Here is a 21,948-nt window from a genome sequence, read left to right as displayed (position 1 = left end):
AGATCTCACTGATGTGACATCCTGGATGAGCTGCACTATTTGAGCAACTTATGTGGGTTGTAGACACCGCCTCATGCTACTGTAGAGGTGAGAGCAATGACAAAATGCAAAAGTGACCAAAACAACAGCAAAAAGGATGAGAACAGAGAAATGGTCTGTGGCAGAGGCGTCAAACTGCATTCCTCGAGGGCCGCAAACAGGTCATGTTTTCAAGATTTCCTTGTATTGCACAGGTGATAATTTAATCACCTGCACAGAATGATTCCAGCACTTTGTGCAATACAAGGAAATCCTGAAAACATGACCTGTTTGCGGCCCTCGATGAATGTAGTTTGACACCTCTGGTCTGTGGTCACCTCATGCCAAACCACTTCTTTAAAGGGGCTGTCTTGCTAATTGCTTATCATTTCTACTTGTCGTCTGTTCCATTTTCACAACATCGGGAGAAATTGATTCACTATCGGTGTTGCTTCATAACTGGACAGGTTGTTTTCACAGAAGTGTGTGTTGACTTGGAGTTACATTGTGTTGTTTAAGGGTTACCCATATTTTTTTGAGCAGTGTACATTGTTTCATAAAGCTAGCATCCTCCATAATCTAAAACCTCCCACTGGTGTCTCCAATACTTTTCTTCTGATGCATCAATTATCAGGATGGAATATACTACCCCAGACAATCAGGTTAATTTCCCGTGTCCAAAGTGTTAGACACACATTAAAAATGCATATTTTTAGTCATTTAATCTAAGTTTTCTAAGCCTTTACATTCTACATTTTTCTAAAAATTTGGTCCAGCTTATATCTCACACTCCATGTTCTTAATAGCACTTTATATTTGGACATATACAGATATTCACTGATTTACCGCTTGATGCAGCTTTAAAATAAAATTATTTGTTATAAAGATGGCTGGACCATACACTATAAGCACTTTTTGCCTTTCGCATCAATACTAGTTCCTTATGAATTCTAAGCTCATGTAATCAAGGCCCTTACTCTTTTTGTTTGAATTATTGAACTATATGTTGCTCTATTTTGACTGATATTGCATGTACTTGTCCTCTCTGAATTGTACATAAACAAAATTATAAAACATCTTCCATAATCCGAACATTCCACTACTGCCTGTGATACTATTCTTGTGTTGCACCAGTTCTCTGGAAAGTACTACCCCAGATAATCCAGTTATAGGGGTTGTCCACTATTAGGACAACTTATTCTTGATCTGAATGTGCATGTGCATGACAGTGCGGCAAACACTGCCTTTTATCATTGGTAAAATCATTACCATCTACAGAGAGCTGCAGATCACAAGCTGTCAAATGACAGCATGAGCCTGCAGCTATGATCAGAGGTAAAAAGTTTACCTGTGGTTACTGGAGCTGGATGATGAGTCTACTACTCCCAACAGGCTACGTCTGCTTCCGCTAATAAAACTGAGAGCAGGCGCAGCTGATGGGAGTATGCATCAGCCAGCAACTGCACTTATATTTTTTTTAAATGGCGTGGGTTACCCTGTATTTTTAAAATACAGCCAGGCAAAACTGACAGCTATGAGCTGCAACCCTCAGCTGTCAACATTAGCAAGGCTGGTTATCAAGAATAGAGGGGTCCACATGCCATATTTTTTTATAATTTAAATAAATAATTTGAAAAAATGGCTTGTGTCCCCCTCCATTTTGTGACAACCAGCCAAGTTAAAGCAGACAGCTGGGGGCTGGTATTCCTAGGCTGAGGGGATATTGGCTCCTCCCACTTATACTGTGGCAGTGGCAGGTGGGGTTCATATTTGTGGGGTTGATGTCACATTAAGCCTACGGCTTAGTAATGGAGAAGCTTATAGATGCCTATCCATTACTAATCCTCTAGTTGTAATGTAAATAAACACACAGCCAGTATAAATTCCTTTATTTGAATTAAAATCAAAACATACTTTTCCATTTTTATTTTAAAAAGCCAAACACAGTTATACTCACCTAACGCCCATTCCAGTAAAACCCTTGTCTCCTGTAAGAAGACAAAAATTAAAATACAGGCTATTTTTGCCCATTCTCTTTCTTATGGTGGAGTCATGAACAATAACCTTAACTGAGGCAAGTGAGTCCTGCAGTTCCTTGTTGCTGTGGGGTCTTTTGTGACCTCTTGGATGAGTCGCTACTGCACTCTTAGGGTAATTTTGGTCTGCCGTCCACTCCTAGGAAAGGTTCACCATTGTGCCATGATTTTGCCTTTTGGGGATAATGGCACTCACTGTGGTTTGCTGGAGTTCCAAAGCATGAAAATGGCTGTATAACCTTTTCCACACTGATAGATCTGAATTACTTTGTTTCTCATTTGTTCCAGAATTTCTTTGAATTGCAGCATGATGTCTAGCTTTTGAGGAAATTTTTGGTCTACTTAACTTTGTCAGGCAGGTCCTATTTAGGTGATTTCTTGATTGAGAATAGGTGTGGCAATAATCAGCCCTGCATGTGGCTAGAAATTTGAACTCGGCTTCCCAAAGATGTGATAAACTACAGTTACTTCATGTCTTAAGGGGGCAATCACTTTTTCACACAACTGTATATGATCAGATCTTTTATCATGAGATATATCTTTCTTATTAAAATAGTGGAAAAAAGGATTTACTCATTGTTAATGGTTGCCAAGTGCCAACATATCTAGCAACAATCATGTAAAAATGGAGAATTTAATATTTTTTTCAAATATTGTAATATAAAATGTATAAGAATGTTTAATACAAACTTTCATGTGTGGCTCTGTTGTGTATGGAATTAAAAAAAAGACAGTTCACAAAATACTGAAAAGTGCATATTGTAACGTAAACTGCCTAGGAATTTGTTTCATTTATTCAGTTTGTCATGTCTACTGAAGAAATATTAGAAGCAGGGTCCTACTGGCCCAGGCACTGATACCTGCCTGCTTTCATGAGTTATTTACAAGTTTATGACCACTTATAAAATGTGTTCAAAGTTCTTCCCATTGTGTTGGATTGTCAATGCAACACTCTTCTCCCACTCTGGACACACTCTCATGAAAGAATAAAGTTACATTAAAACAAAGAACATCATTGCTTTTCTTGTGAAATTCTCAATAAGTTTGATGTGTCACATGACCCTCTTTCCATTGGAAAAAATAAAGTTGGATCCAAAATGGCCAACTTCAAAATGGCTGCCATGGTCACCACCTGTTAGGGGCTGGCGGATCACACCGAGTAAATAGTGAGATGATACTTGGTGCATTCGCAGCCTGGGGTCCACCGTGCAGGAGGGAACCTGCTGCTGGCAAATGGCGGCACTGTATGGCAGTAGAAGCGAACTCTGTTACTTCACAGAGTCGCCTATAAAGAAAGCACTGTGTCCTGTTTAGCTCACAGGAGTACACATCAACTGGCGAGCAGATAGCAGTCTGTGGTCACGCAGTGAAAGAGGCACTCATACAATCTCCTCACCGGAGGAGATGGTATTCTAGTGGCTTATTACAGCCAGGGCCCTGAATGCATACACACAATCTCCTCACCGGAGGTGCCGGTATTCTAGTGGCTTATTTCAGCCGGGGCCCTGAATACACACATATATGACCACATTGGCGCAAAACTCATGACATGAACTGATACTAGCGCATGGCCATGCGGTCATGCAAACCTTTTATAGCTGCAGCAAGTACAGGACCTTCCCAGAAGGACCAATGGGAGGCTGCCACAGAACTTGAGCAACTTCAGGACCTTCCTAGAGGACCAATGGAATTTGCTGCAGTATCTATGCATGTGACCCTTGATCTCCAACGAGAGATCTTACCCTGGGCATGCTCAGAAGGGGAAAAGTAGGACTTAGTCCAAAAAGCATCTGCTCGCCGCTGCCCAGTACTGGCTACAATGGCAGAAGCTGGAAAGGCAGCAGTAACCCTTTGCACAGTGTCAGACTGAGCGAGACGCTGGGACATACGTCTTCGCTGAGCAGGCTTCACTGCAGCAGGAGAAGAATGGGAGACCGCAGCGGAGATGGCCTGAGATTCCCCCTGTGCACCACCTATCTTGAAAAGTTTCCCCCCTCCCATATACTAATGTGCCACTAAAAGGAAGTTGATATCACCAACCATTCCCATTTTATTTAGGCGTATCCATATAAATGGCCCACCCTGTACTATATGAGGGGGGCTGCACTATACCCTATGAGGGTGCTTTATGAGGGTTGCATTATATTTTGTGGAGTGCTGCATTATATTCTCTGAGTAGGGCTGCATTACATTCTATAAGAGGGGGCTGCATTATATTCTATGAGAGGGGGCTGTATTTTATTCTATGAGAGGGGGCTGCATTATATTCTTTGAGGGGGCGACATTATTTTATGAGGGGGCTGCATTATATTCTATGAGGGAGACTGCATTATATTCTATGAGGAAGGCTATATTATATTCTATGAGGGGGCTACCCCAACCCCTGCTACATAATTAAGACATGTACTTCCTTATAATATACCCTGATATTAGCAATGGGTGGTCTTGTATTTATTTCTATGTAGCTACATAGTGGGCCCCAAGAATTATTTTTCTGGTGGGCCAAGGTGCAGCAGTCCGACGCTGGTTAGAAAGGTCTTAAAAATAGAACAATGTAAAGTAATATATGTATAAAATGCTTCTTAATTGTCCTACATATTAATTTATATAAAAGCCATTATAAAATTATTTATTAAACAATAAATCTTACTGAAAATTCATAGCGTGGTATTGTCTCGTAGTCCAGGGGTACAGCAACTCTCACACGGATATCAGCCTTTCCTTCGATAGAAGTTGGAGAAATGATAAAGTGGTTGGAGTTGTTACCCACAAGGTAAACTTCAAAGGCACTGTTGACACCCTGGTTAATGAGAAGCAATACAGTTAGACACACAAGACCAATACAAAAGATATTACCAACACACAAGATATTGATTAATGAAGCATAATATTGAAAACTCATTCATGCATACGTTTATCCATTCATCCATCCTTATGTTTGTTCCATCCATTCTCTTCACAAATGTACAAAGAAACATAAAAAAATGCCATATACATACATAACTATTATGCAAAAATAAAGCTCAATGGGGCAGATCATTAACGGGTGATTTCTCGACTGATAAATTGTGCAGCCACTTTATGCAGCTGCAGATTGCCAAATCCTGACAGCATACAACATGGTTTAGTCAGTTAGTGAAAAAGTTTGCTGGAAACAGTTGCTAGGGAGAGTTCCAGGTACAGTGGTTCCTAGGAGAAGCAAATGGTATGAGGCCTCATGGTGTCCCCTGCTTTGTGTGCAGCTTTTCCTGAGTATGCAGAACTGAAAACAGTGAAGACCTTTGGCTGGCAAGTGAGTGTAATGCACCCTACACAAGATGGCACACTGGGCACTGTTTATTTGTGGTGTGCCAGGGCATAGAAACACAGTCCCTCAACCATGACTACCCCGTGCACCTTACAGCTGTCAGAAGAAATAGCATTCGGCTGTTACTGAGATGAGTGAAGAGCCGTATATTTAATTAAACCCTCCAGTTTCTACCCACCAATGCTTATGGAGGCAAAGGTGACCATTTGTCGGCCACATTTAATTTTACTGCTGCTTGGACAGTCGGTACCAGTGGTTTTGTTGCTTTTGAGGCTGCTAGTGGCCCTTGCATTCTAAGTCATTGCATGCTTTTCTTTTACACTTCTCAATCTATTGCCATGTCTACTTTTTTTTTTACTGTAAATTTTGTAAAATGCTAAAATTAACTTTTGATAATTTTTTCAACCTCGATTATTCACCCTTGCCAAAAAAAGACATAACAGGTAATGTATAGAAAGCAGTATAGGTGTTGACAAAGATAGACCATTTTGTCCAATTAGCAAAACAGGTGTGCATAAGCATGTTAAATGTCAAAGATTTAAAAGACTTTTTTCTATTTTTTTTTTACAAAATTCCACCCCCTTCCCATAAATGACATGAAAACAAATGTTGGTTAGTAACGCATACAAAAGGCAAGAACCTGCAACAAGGTGCTGTATTGGCGTGGCATATACAGATTTGACAAAGCAGATATGACTGCATGGTGGCTCCAGGGGCGGATTATAAGAGGGTCAATCTGGGCGGTAGCCCAGGGCCCAGTGGTGTGGGGGGGCCCTGGGCTACCGCTCAGATTGCCTGTCGCCATCAGGGCATTACTGCCCGTGCCCTGACTGGCGTATCATTTATGGGCCCGGTGGGCAGAGAGGGGGCCCGCATCGGGCCCCGTCTCGTCTGCTCACCGGGCCCCTACCGGTGCTACGGCAGTTTCACCTATTGACGTGTGGGCACGCGCCCGCACGTCAATAGTTAACAACAGCCGCCAGCCAATTGGAGGCTGGCAGCTGAAGTCGGCCGCAGGCGCAGCGCACACGTCGCCGGTGTCTGACGTCATTGTCAGTCGCTGGCGAGTGTGCGCTGCTGGAGGGAGCTCGCCGCCTGGAGCGCAGGTCAGGTGAGGAGAACTCGTTTTTTTTTTTGCTAACGGCAATCCGGGGGGCCCGGGCGGGCCAGAATGCTGGACACTGTCTGGGGGCAATGCTGGACACACTGGGGCAGACTGCTGGACACACTGTCTGGGGGCAATGCTGGAGACACAGGGGCAGATTGCTGGACACACTGAGGCAATGCATGACACACTGGGGCAGACTGCTGGACACACTGTCTGGGGGCAATGCTGGATACACTGGGGCAGATTGCTGGACACACTGTCTGGGGGCCATGCTGGACACACTGGGGCAGATTGCTGGACACACTGAGGCAATGCATGACACACTGGGGCAGATTGCTGGACACACTGAGGCAATGCATGACACACTGGGGCAGAATGCTGGACACACTGTCTGGGGGCAATGCTGGATACCCTGGGGCAGATTGCTGGACACACTGTCTGGAGCAATGTTGGACACACTGGGGCAGATTACTGGACACACTGGGGCAGATTACTGGACACACTGGGGGCAATGCTGGACACACTGGTGCAATATGTTGGACATATAGTGGGGCAGATTGCTGGACACACTTGGGGTAATATGCTGGACACACTGGGGCAGATTGCTGGACACACTGTCTGGGGGCAATGCTGGGCACACTGGGGCAGATTGCTGGACACACTGGGGGTAATATGCTGGACACACTGGGGCAGATTGCTGGACACACTGTCTGGGGGCAATGCTGGACATACTGGGGGTAATATGCTGGACACTGGGGCAATATGCTGGACATACTGGGGAAGGTTGCTGGACACACTGGGGGTAATATGCTGGACACACTGGGGCAGATTGCTGGACACACTGGGGGCAATGCTGGACACACTGGGGCAATATGTTGGACATACTTGGGCAGATTGCTGGACAGACTGGGGGTAATATGCTGAACACACTGGGGCAGATTGCTGGACACACTGTCTGGGGGCAATGCTGGACACACTGGGGCAGATTGCTGGACACACTGGGGGTAATATGCTGGACACACTGGGACAGATTGCTGGACGCACTGTCTGGGGGCAATGCTGGACATACTGGGGGTAATATGCTGGACACTGGGGCAATATGCTGGACATACTGGGGAAGATTGCTGGATACACTGGGGGTAAAATGCTGGACACACTGGGGCAGATTGCTGGACACACTGGGGGCAATGCTGGACACACTGGGGCAGATTGCTGGACACACTGTCTGGGGGCAATGCTGGACACACTGGGGCAGATTGCTGGACACACTGGGGGCAATATGCTGGAGTCAGACACTGGAGCAGATTGCTGGACACACTGGGGGCAATGCTGGACACACTGGGGCAGATTGCTGGACACTGGGGCAATATGCTGGACATACTGGGGCAGATTGCTGGACACACTGGGGGTAATATGCTGGACACACTGGGGAAGATTGCTGTACACAGTGGGGGCAGGACTGGAGGCATGGGCAGAATGTAGATACTGGGCATGATTGGAGGCATGGGCAGAATGTAGATATGGGGCATGATTGGAAACACGGGGGAAGAATGAAAGACATGGGGCAGGATTGGCTCATGGGGCAGGATGGATACGATGGAGACAGATGGGGCAGGATGGGGAGATCATATGGGGTAGAATGGATACTCATGAGGGCAGGATGGGAGAACATACGGCTGGAGCCAGGAATGAGATAAACGGGGCCAGGATGGGGAATTTTATTACTATAGGGGCTAATTAAGGGATATTATTACTGCAGTGATGTATTTATTTTATTTTTTGAGTATACTGTTTTAAATGGGGGGGGGGGAGGTGCGGTCCTGTACTGTGCAGAGTGACACTATGTTGCCTTTTTTTCTTCATGTGGTGTAATGTAGAAGTTGTGAAAAATTAAGTAATGTGTTCTGCAAGCAGAGCTCGAGATAACTGTGTTATTTCCTGCAGAAACGAGTCCTGACTGGAAGAAATGATGGCGGTCTGTGCTGGATGAAAGATGAAGGACTTCACCTAGAGATGTCATTGGTGAGTCAGTGTTACCTACACACTGACACTATACACTGTATACTATATACAGAGGTCCTGTGTACAATGTCACCAGTGATCACTGTATTACCTATACATTATATACAGAGCTCCTGTGTATAATGTCACCAGTGATCTCTGTATTACCTCTACACAGACACTGCATACTAAGTACAGATCTCCTGTGAATACTGGCACTTATGGTGATAGTACTGTGTTTGTTTTTTATTACTGATCAGTATTGTAGTATTCAGTCACTATGTGGTGGTAATATGTGGTCTGGAAATGGTGTTGCGGTATTTGTCCCTTGTATGTGCTATTTGGTCACCAAGTGGTGGTGATATGTGGTCTTGACATGGTGCGGTGGTATTTGTTCCTTGTATGTGATATTGGTCATTTTAAAAATTTAAAAATAAATCAAAACATACCTAAATTGTACTGCATATTTTAACAAATATTTAATAGGTTACGGTAGAGTAGGGCCCAGCCATTTTTCTGGAATAATCTGGTTCAGGTATATCATGACCCCCATCACATGACCCCCGTCACATGACCGGGGGGACCCACAGTGTCTGAACAGCCCGGGGCCCTGGCTACCCTTAATCCACCCCTGGGTGGCTCTGTGGTTAGCACTATTGCTTTGCAGTGCTGGGTACTGGATTCAAATCCCACTCTGGACAACATCTGTAAGGGCTTTGTATGTTATCTCCATGTTTGTGTGTTTCTCCCCAGAAACCAAAGGCATGCTGATAACGAAAATAGATTATCAGTTCCAATAATGACAGTGATGATCATGTCTGTAAAGTGCTGCAGAATATGATGGTGCCATGCATGCAATACATAATACATAAATATGCAAAAAAAAATGTGCTTGTAACATGCACATTGTGAGGTAGATAGTCACAGTTAAATGTCTAAATTTTCTGTATTTTTAAAAAAAAATTATTTTCCCTTCACAAAAGGAATGCCCAAGAAATCCAAAAAAAGAGTATAGTTGCTTTTTACTAGCAAGCACACCATCTCTGACTTACAAGGATTTCTTTTTTTCTGTAAAACATATTGAGCTGCCTTGCTGCTGCTTTCTAGTGCATTATAAAATAAAAAAAAAAAAGGTGTGATTGAAATTGAAATGTAGTAGGAGAAATGCCAGCTACATCGTATCACTGATTAAATCATAGTCTGTCACTGCTGTTGCCAGCACCTCTCCTAGCTCTCTCCCCACTATCAACTGAATCTTTCTAGAATTCATAGACTACTACACTAGTACTATTGATCTTCTTCACTGCTGCAGTTGTGGAAAACATTACAGTCTGTAATATTTGTCAAATACTTTAAAGCTTTCTCTTCCTACCTAGGTTGCAAAGCTGTGTGCTCTGATGTTCTCTAACTATTCTAAATCAGCTTAAAATGATTGCTGTATTCCCCACCTTGGTAATTATACAAGCTATGGTAGTACCTACTGATTCACTGTGTTGTAATGTAATTATTATTTATTATGCAATGTGGTTGCTGCAATGCATTATGGGAAACCTGTGACGTCATGCCTAATGTTATTTTGGCCTTGTGTACCTAATGTAATCTTCTAGATTTTGTAAAAAGCTGCTGGGCATTTTCTGGTGATTCAGAGCAACTTGTTCTAATTCACCTTAACTAAAAATGTAATGACAATTAAATGGAATGAAATTGATCTACTCATCCTTAGGAGCAACCAATTAAGGGTATGTTCTCACGGTCAGTAAACGCTGCGGGTTGGACGCTACGAACATCTACAGCGTCCCACCTGCAGCGGCCAAATGTTACAGCATAGTGGATGGGATTTCAAGAAATCCCATCTCCACTATGCGTGCACCGGCATCCGCGGCTTCCCTGCATAGACGGACATGCGGTGACTCTTTCTAGACCACAGCATATCTATTTATCTTGCGGAGATGCTCAGTCTCTACAAGATAAATATCACCCGTCCAATTTATTGGTCATGGTGATTCCGCAGGCTTCAATGAACACATTCTGAATCACCTGCGATCAAAAGCCGACAGCACTTTGGATGGAGTGGACATGTGCTGTGTCCAATGTGCTGATGATAACTGACCGTGGGGACTTAGCCTAAGGGCAGAGTCAGACTGCTGTATTTCTTGTTCGAGAATCGCATCACACTGCAGGGACTGGCCGGGCACCTCTCCTGACCTTAGTAAGGCAGCGTGTTGGATTACTATGCAGCTGTCAAGCTCAGGTCAGGAGAGCCGACAGCCAGTACAAGGTTTACAATGTGATTCTCGCACGAGAAATACGGCACTCTGTCTTTGTCCTTATAGATTATCCTTTCCTTGCATAAGTTGCCATATTATCTTCGGTAGTAGGACATACACATCTTATGGTGTAAATTAAAAAAAAAAAGTTGAATAAATTGATTTATGCCAAGAAAGGTGCAATTTATCCCAGATTTCTGGCATAATTGTACAAGTGGCCAATATTGTTTTAATGGTAAAAAAAAATATTTCTCATAAAACTGAACACTAATCTATGGTCATATTACTGATCAACCAAAGACGACAACACTATGTATAAACACAAATAAAATTTAAAAAAGCGAGATTGTTTCTGTCTCCAAATTGTTATGTAAAAAGAAGTCTTATAAAACGCATAAGAAACTTTCATACTGTTATTTGTATTCTTTTACTTAAACTGGCCGATGTTATAATAATGTTTTGAAGATTAAAAATTATTATCTTAAAAACAAATCCAAATTTGTCCAAGACACATTTATATGGTACTAATATATCTTTTTTTATTTTTATTTTTTTATTTATATGAGGTCATTAAAGCTTGTGTGCTGCAAAGTACTCTAGTGCAAATGCACTGGCTTTGGCCCTTCCCACCACATGTACACTGCAGTGCTTTGCTCTGCCCATCGGCAGGGCAAATAGAAGTCTGCCTGTGCAGAAGCATGATATAAAGTTCCCATGCAGCGAGTAGTGTCATAAGTGAGGTCACCGGGGTTCATCAGCTTTGAACACTGGTGAACTATCTCATGGAAGCTCTGTGCTACACACTGCAGGAACGGTTACACTCCTGTGTTAGAGTGAGTTGGCTGGTGGGGAGAGCAGTCACTAATATTACTGCTTTTCAATTCATCCGGATTGTCATGGGACAGTATGGATTATATTCACATCGGAAAGGTGAAGCATATGGTTGTTTATTATTTTTCTTCTTTTTCCGTGGACATGGGCTCTGGTGGATTAAGCGTAAAGGTGAGTATCATGGTTGTTTACTGTTTTCTGTTTGTTACAGGTGACATGGGCTTCAAGTAATTATGAGTAAAGGTGAATATAACTATATATTTTATTTTTATTTCAAATAAAGATGTCAGTGTTTTTCTTTCAATTAAAGGATTTTATTCTGGCTCTGTTTTTTTACAATCTAACTATAGGGTTAGTAATGGGGACTCATCTCCATTACTAATCTGTAGTTTTCATGTCAGCTGAAAATACAAAGCTAAGGGCTGATGTTAATATTCTGGGAAGCAGCCAATAGCCATAAAGGTTCCCAGGCTATTAATGTCAGCTCACAGCTATTTGGTTAGCCTTTATTGGTTATTTTATGGGGAGACCGCAGAAAATAAAATAATGTAGGGTCCTCCCATAATTTCACACCAGCAAAGGCTAAAACACAGCTATGAACTAATATTAATAGCCAGGGAAGGGGCCAGGGAAAGATCATCAAGGATAATATCAGCCCTTCGCCCCCCAGAAATGGTACATGAATAATATGTGCCAATACTAGCACTTAGCCTCACTCTTCCCATTTGCCCTATTGCGGTGGCAAGTGGGAAATAGTTGTGGAGTTGAAGTCAGCTTTGTATTGGCAGTTGACATCAAGCCCAGGGGTTAGTAATGGAGAGACATCTATAAGACACCCCTATTACTAACCCCATAGCTAGATTGCAGAAAATTCAAAGCCAGAATAAAATCCATAAATTGAAAGAAAGACACTGACAACTAAAACAGCTGACATCAATGCCACAAGCATCACCAAACTTGAAACCGCATCAGGATAAATATGGAGAGCCCAACAAAGTGCCAAAATTGATGCATCCAAAAGATGCGCCTTTTCAAGGCTGGCTACAAACTGCAATTTTTAGGGTGTGGCCAATATTCATGGCTTTTTACCAGTCTGAGAATACCAGTTCCCAGCGGTTTGCTTTAGACTTGGCAGGTTGTCGAAAATGAGGGTGACCTCACACTGTTTTTAAAAATTATTTATTTAAATAATTTAACCACTTAACGACCGCCGATACGCCTTCTAACGGCGGAAGTTAAGGGTACTTAAACCACAGCACCATTAATTAAAGGCGCTGTGGAAAAAGTGTATAGCGCCCCCCAGAGTCTGATTTTCTCTAGGGTCTTGGCTACTCGGGGTAGATAAGACCCCAGAAAACATGAATCGGGTCAGTTTTACCGACCCCGGTGTGGCGATCGCCGTATAACCTTATAACGTTGACCGCAAAATAAAAGTCTGATTTGCCATTTAATTTCTCTCTCCTCTGATGTGATTGCACATCAGAGGAGAGAGAAATGAGGGTCCCCCGATCTCCCACCAGTACCTCCCGTTGTCCCTGGACCCTCTTGCTTCCCCCAACAGCCGCTGACTTCTTCTTCTGGGAAGAAAATACGCATGGACCCACCGAGATCTGCAGGCCTGCACCCGGTAACAATAGGACCCTATCACAGTGATCAAAATAAAAAATAGTAAATAAACCCCCCTTTTATCACCCCATCAGTTAGGGAAAAATAATGAAATAAAAAAATATAAATTTATTTTTATTAGGGTTAGAGTTGGGCTAAAGTGAGTTGGGATAAAGTTACAGTTAGGGCTATTGTTAGGGTTAGGGTTAGGATTAGGATTAAAGTTAGGGTTGAGTTAAGGGTTAAGGGTATGTTAGGGTTAGGATTATGGTTAGGGTTAAAGTTAGGGTAAGGATTAGGGGTGTATTGGGGTGTGGTGAGGGTTATGATTAGGGTTGGGACTATGGTTAAGGGTGTGGTGGGGTTAGGGTTGTGGTTAGGGTTGGGATTAGGGTTAAGGGTGCGTTGGGGTTATTTTTGTGGTTATGGTTAGGGTTGGGATTAGGGTTAGGGGTGTGTTGGGGTTCATGGTTAGAGATAGAATTGAGGGGTTCCCTCTGTTTAAGCACGTCAGGGAGTTTCAAAACGTGACATGGTGCCACCATTGATTCCAGACAATTTTGCATTCAAAAAGTCAAATGGTGCTCCCTCCCTTCTGAGCCCTGCCATCTGCCCAAACAGTGGCTTTTCCTCACATATGTGGTATCGGCATGCTCAGGAGAAATTGCACAACAAATTTTGTGGTCTATTTTCTCCTGATACCCTTATGAAAATAAACAAAATGGTTCTAAAGTAATTTTTTTGTGAAAAAAGTAAAATGTTCATTTTTTCCTTCCACATTGCTATAGTTTTCGTAAAAAACCCCTAAAGGGTCAATACACTTCTTGAATGTGATTTTGCGCACCTTGAAGGGTGCAGTTTTTAGAATGGTGTCACTTTTAGGTATTTTCTGTTGTATTGACTCCTCAAACTCACTTCAAATGTGAGGTGGTCCCTAAAAAGATGGTTTTGTAAATTTTGTTGGAAAAATGAGAATTCGCTGGTCAACTTTTAACCCTTATAACTTTCTAACAAAAAAAAATTGTTTCCAAAATTGCGCTGATATAAAGTAGACATGTGGGAAACGTTATTTAATAAGTATTTTGTGTCACATATCGCTCTGATTTAAGGACATAAATCTTCAAAGTTTGAAAATTGCTAAATTTTCAACATTTTTCCATATTTCCATTTTTCATAAATAAATGCAAGTCATATCGAAGAAATTTTACCGCTAACATGAAGAACAATGTCATGAAAAAATTCTCAGAATCAGCAGGATCCATTAAAGTTTTCCAGAGATATAACCACAAAAGTGACAGTGGTCAGAATTGTAAAAATTGACTTGGTCATTAAGCTGCAAATTGACTCTGTCACTAAGGGGTTAAAAAATGTGTGGGAACCCTCCATTCTTGATAACCAGCCATGATATAGAGATGACAGCTAAGGGTTGCAGCCTGAAGCTGTCCGCTTTTCCTGTAATGGTTGTCAAAAATAGAAGCGACCCCCACGTTATTTTTTTTAAATGTATTTTTAGCACAGGCGCTGGCTGATGAATACTCCCATCAGTGGTGCCTGCTCTCGCTGTTATCAGAGACAGCAGGTGTAAGCTTATAACAGTATTACTCACTCATCAGTCAACACTTGTGAACGGCGGTAACCTTTTTACCACCGGTAACCTTTTTACCACAGGTCACAGCTGCTGGCTCATGGTGTCATCTGCATGGAAACTGCAGCTCTCTGACTGGCATTAATGATTTAACCATCAAACAAAGCCGACAGTGTTTCTCACATTTTAATACAGATGACAGCACGTGAAACACTTAATGTTCAGGGTGCCAAACCCAAATAGTAACACGGACGTCTTAGAAAAGTTTGTGGTCAGGGTTAATGCATGACCTCTAGGTGTTAAGTCGGTCTCCAAACTTTACACTTCGGGTTCGCCCATCTTTAATCAAGGCAAAAGATGCCCATCAGGCCGGACCTCCCTATCTGTGAGTATAATTAAAGCTCTTTTTAGGATCTACAGAGGGGATTGGAGACTTTTTACAGCATTTCACTGGTGGTGTCTGTTTTTTAAATAGAAAAAACCTGGTGACAGGTTCCTTTTTACTAAAGATTTAGTGCTTTAATGCTGCATGTAAGAAACAATATAACCTCCTCTTGACATCAAGATAGAAAGAGTTACATGAAGAGGGATCAGGAGTAGAGTTGAGCGACTTTTACTTTTTTCGTATCGAGTCGGGTTTCGCGAAACCCGACTTTGTCAAAAGTCGGGCCGGGTGTAATCGGACAATTATTGCAAAAAGTCGGGGGCCAACTGAAACACGAAACCCAATGCAAGTCAATGGGGAATCAAAGTCGGCAGTGAGTGGAGGACAGGAAAACACCTACAGTGCCCATGTTAATGCCAAAAATATCAATTCTTATTACTTAAGCTTGTCAATCTTAATTTACTTTATAATAATAGTTAGGCATTGGACATTGAGGGTCATTTGGCCATTGAAGGATTTAACAGCACAGACTACACAGTGGTGGAGCAGGGAGAGGTAAGTATTGCAAGTGGTAGAGCACTGTTCAAGCTGGGGGAACACTCTCTCGTGGGCAGCGGTACTGGCACAGGGCCCCTCATATTACGACGGAGTGTCTGACGTTGGTTGTGCACCACCACCATCAGAGACACTTTATTGTACTATGAGGGAACCTGTGCCAGTGCCGTCGCCCAAGAGTGGGCCCACCCACCTGTCCAAGCAAACGGCACTCGCACGGGTGCTTGCGCCAGGTGGTGACCACAGCCCTGTGTGGGGAGTCAGCTGCAAATGGAGGAATTGGAGAAGTCAGAAAGAGGAGGCCAAAAGCAAGACATTTTTCAGGCAAGCTACGTGTCAGCAGGGGAAGGTGGGGCAAAATAATTTGAAATCCATGATTGGTTCATTTTAATGAAGGTTAGATCAAGGCATGTGTAAAGACCTCCATGGAGTAACTTGTAGTGTCGCCTGAAGCATCCTTCACTTTTGGTTTGGGTGAAGGACACATGGAAACGTCTTGTTAGTGACTGGGAGCATCCACTGACGACTCGCTGCTTTTATATTTGAAACTTTCTGAAGAGGAGGCGAAAGAGCTAGAGGCTGAGTCAGCAAGGAAAGCCAAAACTTTTTCCTGCTGCTCCGGCTTTAAAAGCTGTTTTCCTACTCCCATATAAGGGAGCCCTGGAGGCCTTGTGTAGCCAGACGATGATGCTGGCTCAATACCTCCAGCCTTAGGTGCTATTGTGCTTTTGCCACTACCACCAGATGCACCACCACCATCAGTACCAGCTGGCAACCACCGCCCACGGGCTCTTCCACCAGACTTCCTCATTTTTTGGAAAATCTAACCAAAATAACAACCGTTATATGGTATTGTAAAACAAGGTAGAAGGTATATATAAACTTGTTGAGAATTTAAAACTCAATTTTTTTTGGGGGGAGACTGAACCAAAACTCAGGCCTTGTGCATAAAACAACACAATGTAAGTGGCAGAAAGTGGCTGGCTGATATACGACAAACTAACAGGACTGAAGTATATCAACGTTGTGAGAATTTGAATCTCAATTTTTTGGGGGAGACTGAACCAAAACTCAGGCCCAGTGTATATAACAACGCAATCTAAGTGGCAGAAAGTGGCTGGCTGACATACGACAAACTAACAGGACTGAGGTATATCCACTTTGTGAGAATTTGAATCTCACTTTTTTGGGGGGAGACTGAACCAAAACTCAGGACCAGTGTATAAAACAACACAATGTAAGTGGCAGAAAGTGGCTGGAAGATATATGAAAAAATACAAGGACTGTAGTACAATTTCAATCTCCCTACAATGATCTCAGGAAAAGAATGGCAGCAATAAAAAGGACTGCTGCCCACAAAAGTGTGGACAAATAAACAAGATAACTGTGCAGAAAGGAGCAACAGGATTTTTGCTTTTAAAAAAGCAGTTGGTTTGCACAGCAGCGTGTAAACAGCAATGCAGCTATCAGGGAGCCTTATAAGGCAGCCTAATAAGCTACAGAGATGATGCACAAAATTATAGCCTTCACTGTCACTGCAAAAAAATGGTGGTGTTGAACAGTGGAAATCTCTACAGCACAAGCAGTTTGGGGGTTAATCTTCCCTCCCTAACTATATCCCTTCTTCTGATGAAGCTGCAGCAACCTCTCCCTATGCTACGATCGGCAGAAATAAGATGGTGTTTGGCGTGCACGTCCCTTTATATCCCCTGTGTTGTCGCAGAAAGCAAGCCAATCACTGTCATGCCCTTCTCTAAGATGGTGGGGACCGAGACCTATGTCATCACGCTGCCCACACTCTGCATCCTCCATCATTGGCTGAAAAATGGCACTGAAAGTGTCATATGAAACGCGACTTTTGCGGGCAGATCGGCGACCTCATGGCCGATCCCACACTAGCATCAGGTCGGGTTTCATGAAACTCGACTTTGCCAAAAGTCGTCGATTTTTTAATTTGTCCGTTCCGTTTCGCTCATCCCTAATCAGGAGCTGTACTTGCTCCATACAAGTGCCAACTGTCCTATACAGATCACAACAGTGTAATCCTTTAAATGCCAATGTAAATAGCAAACAAGCATCTAAACAGTTGGACTGTTGTGATTGGGTTGAGTGTGGAAAAGTCATCTCTTACCCCTCCAGCACTTTGCAATGTGACTGCGGATGGGTTGTCATGTCAGGTGTGGTTCTAACAAGTTTATCAAACATATATTTAAAACAAATGTAAAGTTTAAATGCCCCGTTTTTTTATTCATCATACAAAAAATAAGCTTTGTATCATCACATTAGTAAAAACTCAAACTTTTAAAATATTAAGTTTTTTATTCCTTGCCATCGAAAAAACATACACAAAAAAGAATTAAAAAAACCCCATAGCTTGCACAACAAAAAAAGCTGTCACAGGAATGCATCAATGTAAAATATAAAAAAAAAATTCTAGGTCTGAAAATATGGTGATTTTTTTTTATTTAAAAGTGCTAAAACATAAAAAGCAGAGGTAACATTTTTTTTAATTATACAGTGAACACAAAAAATGAAACATAAAAAAATGAAATTACTGTTTTATTTTTTTTCACTGCTCCCCACAAAAAATGTTTGTGCTTTCCAGTACCTTATTTAATAAATGGGGCTGTTTTAATGCATTATTTAATAAATGGTAACATTATTTAATACTTTATTGAATACATGATGCCATTTATTAAACAGTGCTAACTTATTTTCCCCCAAAAACAAGCCTTCATATTTTGACCAATAAGTTAAAACGTTATGGGTGTCAGGAAGGGGTAAATAAGTATACAGTTACAGTTGTTCAATACTGTGATATGTACCATTTTCTATAAATAAGGACAAAGTGTCAGAATAAAGTTTAAAGGTCAGCATCTCTCTAAAGCCTTTCTTAAACAATCAAATGACTTAAAGTCAGCTATTTTGATCAAAACGAGCAAGGATGTTGCTGATATCACAGCTAGGAAATTTCTGGACCAATATATTTTGTTTCAATGGTTTTCAAAATAGTGTTCCTACTAACATAACGGCAGGTTTTCCAATTTTCCCTCAGAACAAACTTCTTTGAGCAGTATTGGTCAATTAAATGCCCGAAGAAGCGCTAATGGCTGTGAGTGCCTGAGCGTGAACGTATGAAGCAGGTCAGAAGTTTTGCATTTGCTCCCAACTCTTCCTGTGAAGTCATAGAAATGTACAGAGGTAAGAAAGCAAAGATATAGCAAAAAGTTATTTCAAGAAGATGGAACAAGGTTTAGAAATAATGTTCACATGCCCCCAACTGGTTCTCTAGTAACTCTTCTTGTTTACACAATTACTAGCAGCATGCAAACTAAATTCTCTTCTGAAGTCACGCCATGACTGCATTGCTAAAATCGGAATCACTTATTTGAAGTAGAATTTGCTGATAACATGCAGGGCACGAAGTTGAGTCATACAGATCACTAAATCTGATAATACTGTTAGAGATACACAAATCAATTCTAAACAAATAAAAAATAAAAATTTTGATGATGAAATTTTAGAAATTTGCTTAAGCCAATGTATTATCCACTTTGGGTGATTCATCTGAAATGGCCACCATTATTTTACAAATTTCAAAACATTGCATCACGAAGAGAAGCATCATATGACCATACACATGTCCGGTCAGTATTTCCCATAATGCCTTGCATCTATCACATTACAAGGTGTACCACATAACAATCAAAATGAGGGATTATCTTGGTCTGTAAGTAAGCAGAAGGAGGAAATACGGCAGCCATATTGTGGTGAATCTGGAAAGTGACAGATTGACACAACTCATAACTTTCAAATAGAGATATGACATAATAAAAAGAAATTTACAGGCAGAGAGCGATAGGAGTGTCACTGTATCTCTGAAGCAGAGTCAGGGAGAGATACATAGCTGCTTGTTTGATCAGTTTGGTTATAATGTTGCTTAAACACCGCCATACATATTATTGTTTTCCACTTAGGCAGAAAGAAGTCACTAATATTTCTGAACAACAATAAAAAACAAATCTGTGTCTGTCTCACAAATTGTGCTCATCACACATAGTACAAATGTTTGCTAGACCTGTCTTATTATTTGACAGTAGTTTGCTCAGATTAAAGGCAGGTGTGCGAAAAATGATGCAAAATAAGAACACTTTAAAAAATAGGAGAGCTAATAGTTTAGTTTTATCAATTAATAAAATGCAAAGTGAATCAACAAAAGCGAAATCTAAATCATATAAATATTTATCGTGACCAAAAGTCCCCATACTGTCAAGCCGCAGTTGCGCTCAAGAGATGTATGTTACATTCTGAGGTCTCCTAGGACTGTATTTAACCCCTTTCAACTTCTTTCGTATAAACACAGCCTTAAGGCCCCTTCACACTCAGCGACGCTGCAGCGATACCGACAGCGATGTCGATCGCTGCAGCGTCGCTGTTTGGTCGCTGGAGAGCTGTCACACAGACAGCTCTCCAGCGACCAACTATCCCGAAGTCCCCGGGTAACCAGGGTAAACATCGGGTTACTAAGCGCAGGGCCGCGCTTAGTAACCCGATGTTTACCCTGGTTACCAGCGTAAAAGTAAAAAAAACAAACATTACATACTTACCTACCGCTGTCTGTCCCCGGCGCTCTGCTTCTCTGCACTCCTCCTGCACTGACTGTGAGCACAGCGGCCGGAAAGCAGAGCGGTGACGTCACCGCTCTGCTTTCCGGCTGACCGATGCTCACAGTCAGTGCAGGAGGAGTGCAGAGAAGCTGAGCGCCGGGGACAGACAGCGGTAGGTAAGTATGTAGTGTTTGTTTTTTTTTACTTTTACGCTGGTAACCAGGGTAAACATCGGGTTACTAAGCGCGGCCCTGCAGGGAGTCCAGCGACGAAATAAAGTTCTGGACTTTCCTCAGCGTTGGTCGCTGTCACACAGAACGATTTCCTTAACGATATCGTTGCTACGTCACAAAAAGCAACGATATCGTTAACGATATCGTTATGTGTGAAGGTACCTTTAGTAATGTCCAAGTGACTTCACAATAGAAACAGATGGTAATCTGTAAGTAACCAACAGTCGATTTGATAACAGTGCACTGAAAGACTTTGGATGTATTTTACAGTTAGGGCCAGAAATATTTGGACAGTGACACAATTTTCACGAGTTGGGCTCTGCATGCCACCACATTGGATTTGAAATGAAACCTCTACAACAGAATTCAAGTGCAGATTGTAACGTTTAAATTGAAGGGTTGAACAAAAATATCTGATAGAAAATGTAGGAATTGTACACATTTCTTTACAAACACTCCACATTTTAGGAGGTCAAAAGTAATTGGACAAATAAACATAACCCAAACAAAATATTTTTATTTTCAATATTTTGTTGCAAATCCTTTGGAGGCAATCACTGCCTTAAGTCTGGAACCCATGGACATCACCAAACGCTGGGTTTCCTCCTTCTTAATGCTTTGCCAGGCCTTTACAGCCACAGCCTTCAGGTCTTGCTTGTTTGTGGGTCTTTCCGTCTTAAGTCTGGATTTGAGCAAGTGAAATGCATGCTCAATTGGGTTTTGATCTGGAGATTGACTTGGCCATTGCAGAATGTTCCACTTTTTGGCACTCATGAACTCCTGGGTAGCTTTGGCTGTATGCTTGGGGTCATTGTCCATCTGTACTATGAAGCGCCGTCCAATCAACTTTGCAGCATTTGGCTGAATCTGGGCTGAAAGTATATCCCGGTACACTTCAGAATTCATCCGGCTACTCTTGTCTACTCTTATGTCATCAATAAACACAAGTGACCCAGTGCCATTGAAAGCCATGCATGCCCATGCCATCACGTTGCCTCCACCATGTTTTACAGAGGATGTGGTGTGCCTTGGATCATGTGCCGTTCCCTTTCTTCTCCAAACTTTTTTCTTCCCATCATTCTGGTACAGGTTGATCTTTGTCTCATCTGTCCATAGAATACTTTTCCAGAACTGAGCTGGCTTCTTGAGGTGTTTTTCTGCAAATTTAACTCTGGCCTGTCTATTTTTGATATTGATGAATCGTTTGCATCTAGATGTGAACCCTTTGTATTTACTGTCATGGAGTCTTCTCTTTACCGTTGACTTAGAGACACATACACCTACTTCACTGAGAGTGTTCTGGACTTCAGTTGATGTTGTGAACGGGTTCTTCTTCACCAAATTAAGTATGCGGCGATCATCCACCACTGTTGTCATCCGTGGACGCCCAGGCCTTTTTGAGTTCCCAAG

The 21,948-nt window shown here is 42.1% G+C and overlaps 1 protein-coding gene across 1 annotated transcript in view; it reads right to left on the bottom strand.

The window, feature by feature from the left end:
- CDH23 (cadherin related 23) overlaps positions 1–21,948 on the bottom strand; it is a 1,839,731-nt gene that overhangs the window by 857,859 nt on the left and 959,924 nt on the right. The window contains exon 12 of the mRNA XM_069753216.1: positions 4,705–4,854. Coding sequence (XP_069609317.1) covers positions 4,705–4,854 — 150 coding nt within the window. The remainder of the gene's footprint in view (positions 1–4,704; positions 4,855–21,948) is intronic.

Source organism: Ranitomeya imitator, chromosome 2 (assembly GCF_032444005.1).
Source record: "Ranitomeya imitator isolate aRanImi1 chromosome 2, aRanImi1.pri, whole genome shotgun sequence".
Classification (NCBI taxonomy): domain Eukaryota; kingdom Metazoa; phylum Chordata; class Amphibia; order Anura; family Dendrobatidae; genus Ranitomeya; species Ranitomeya imitator.
The sequence above is the reverse complement of the archived record's forward strand: the minus strand, read 5'-3'. Positions and strand labels throughout refer to the sequence as shown.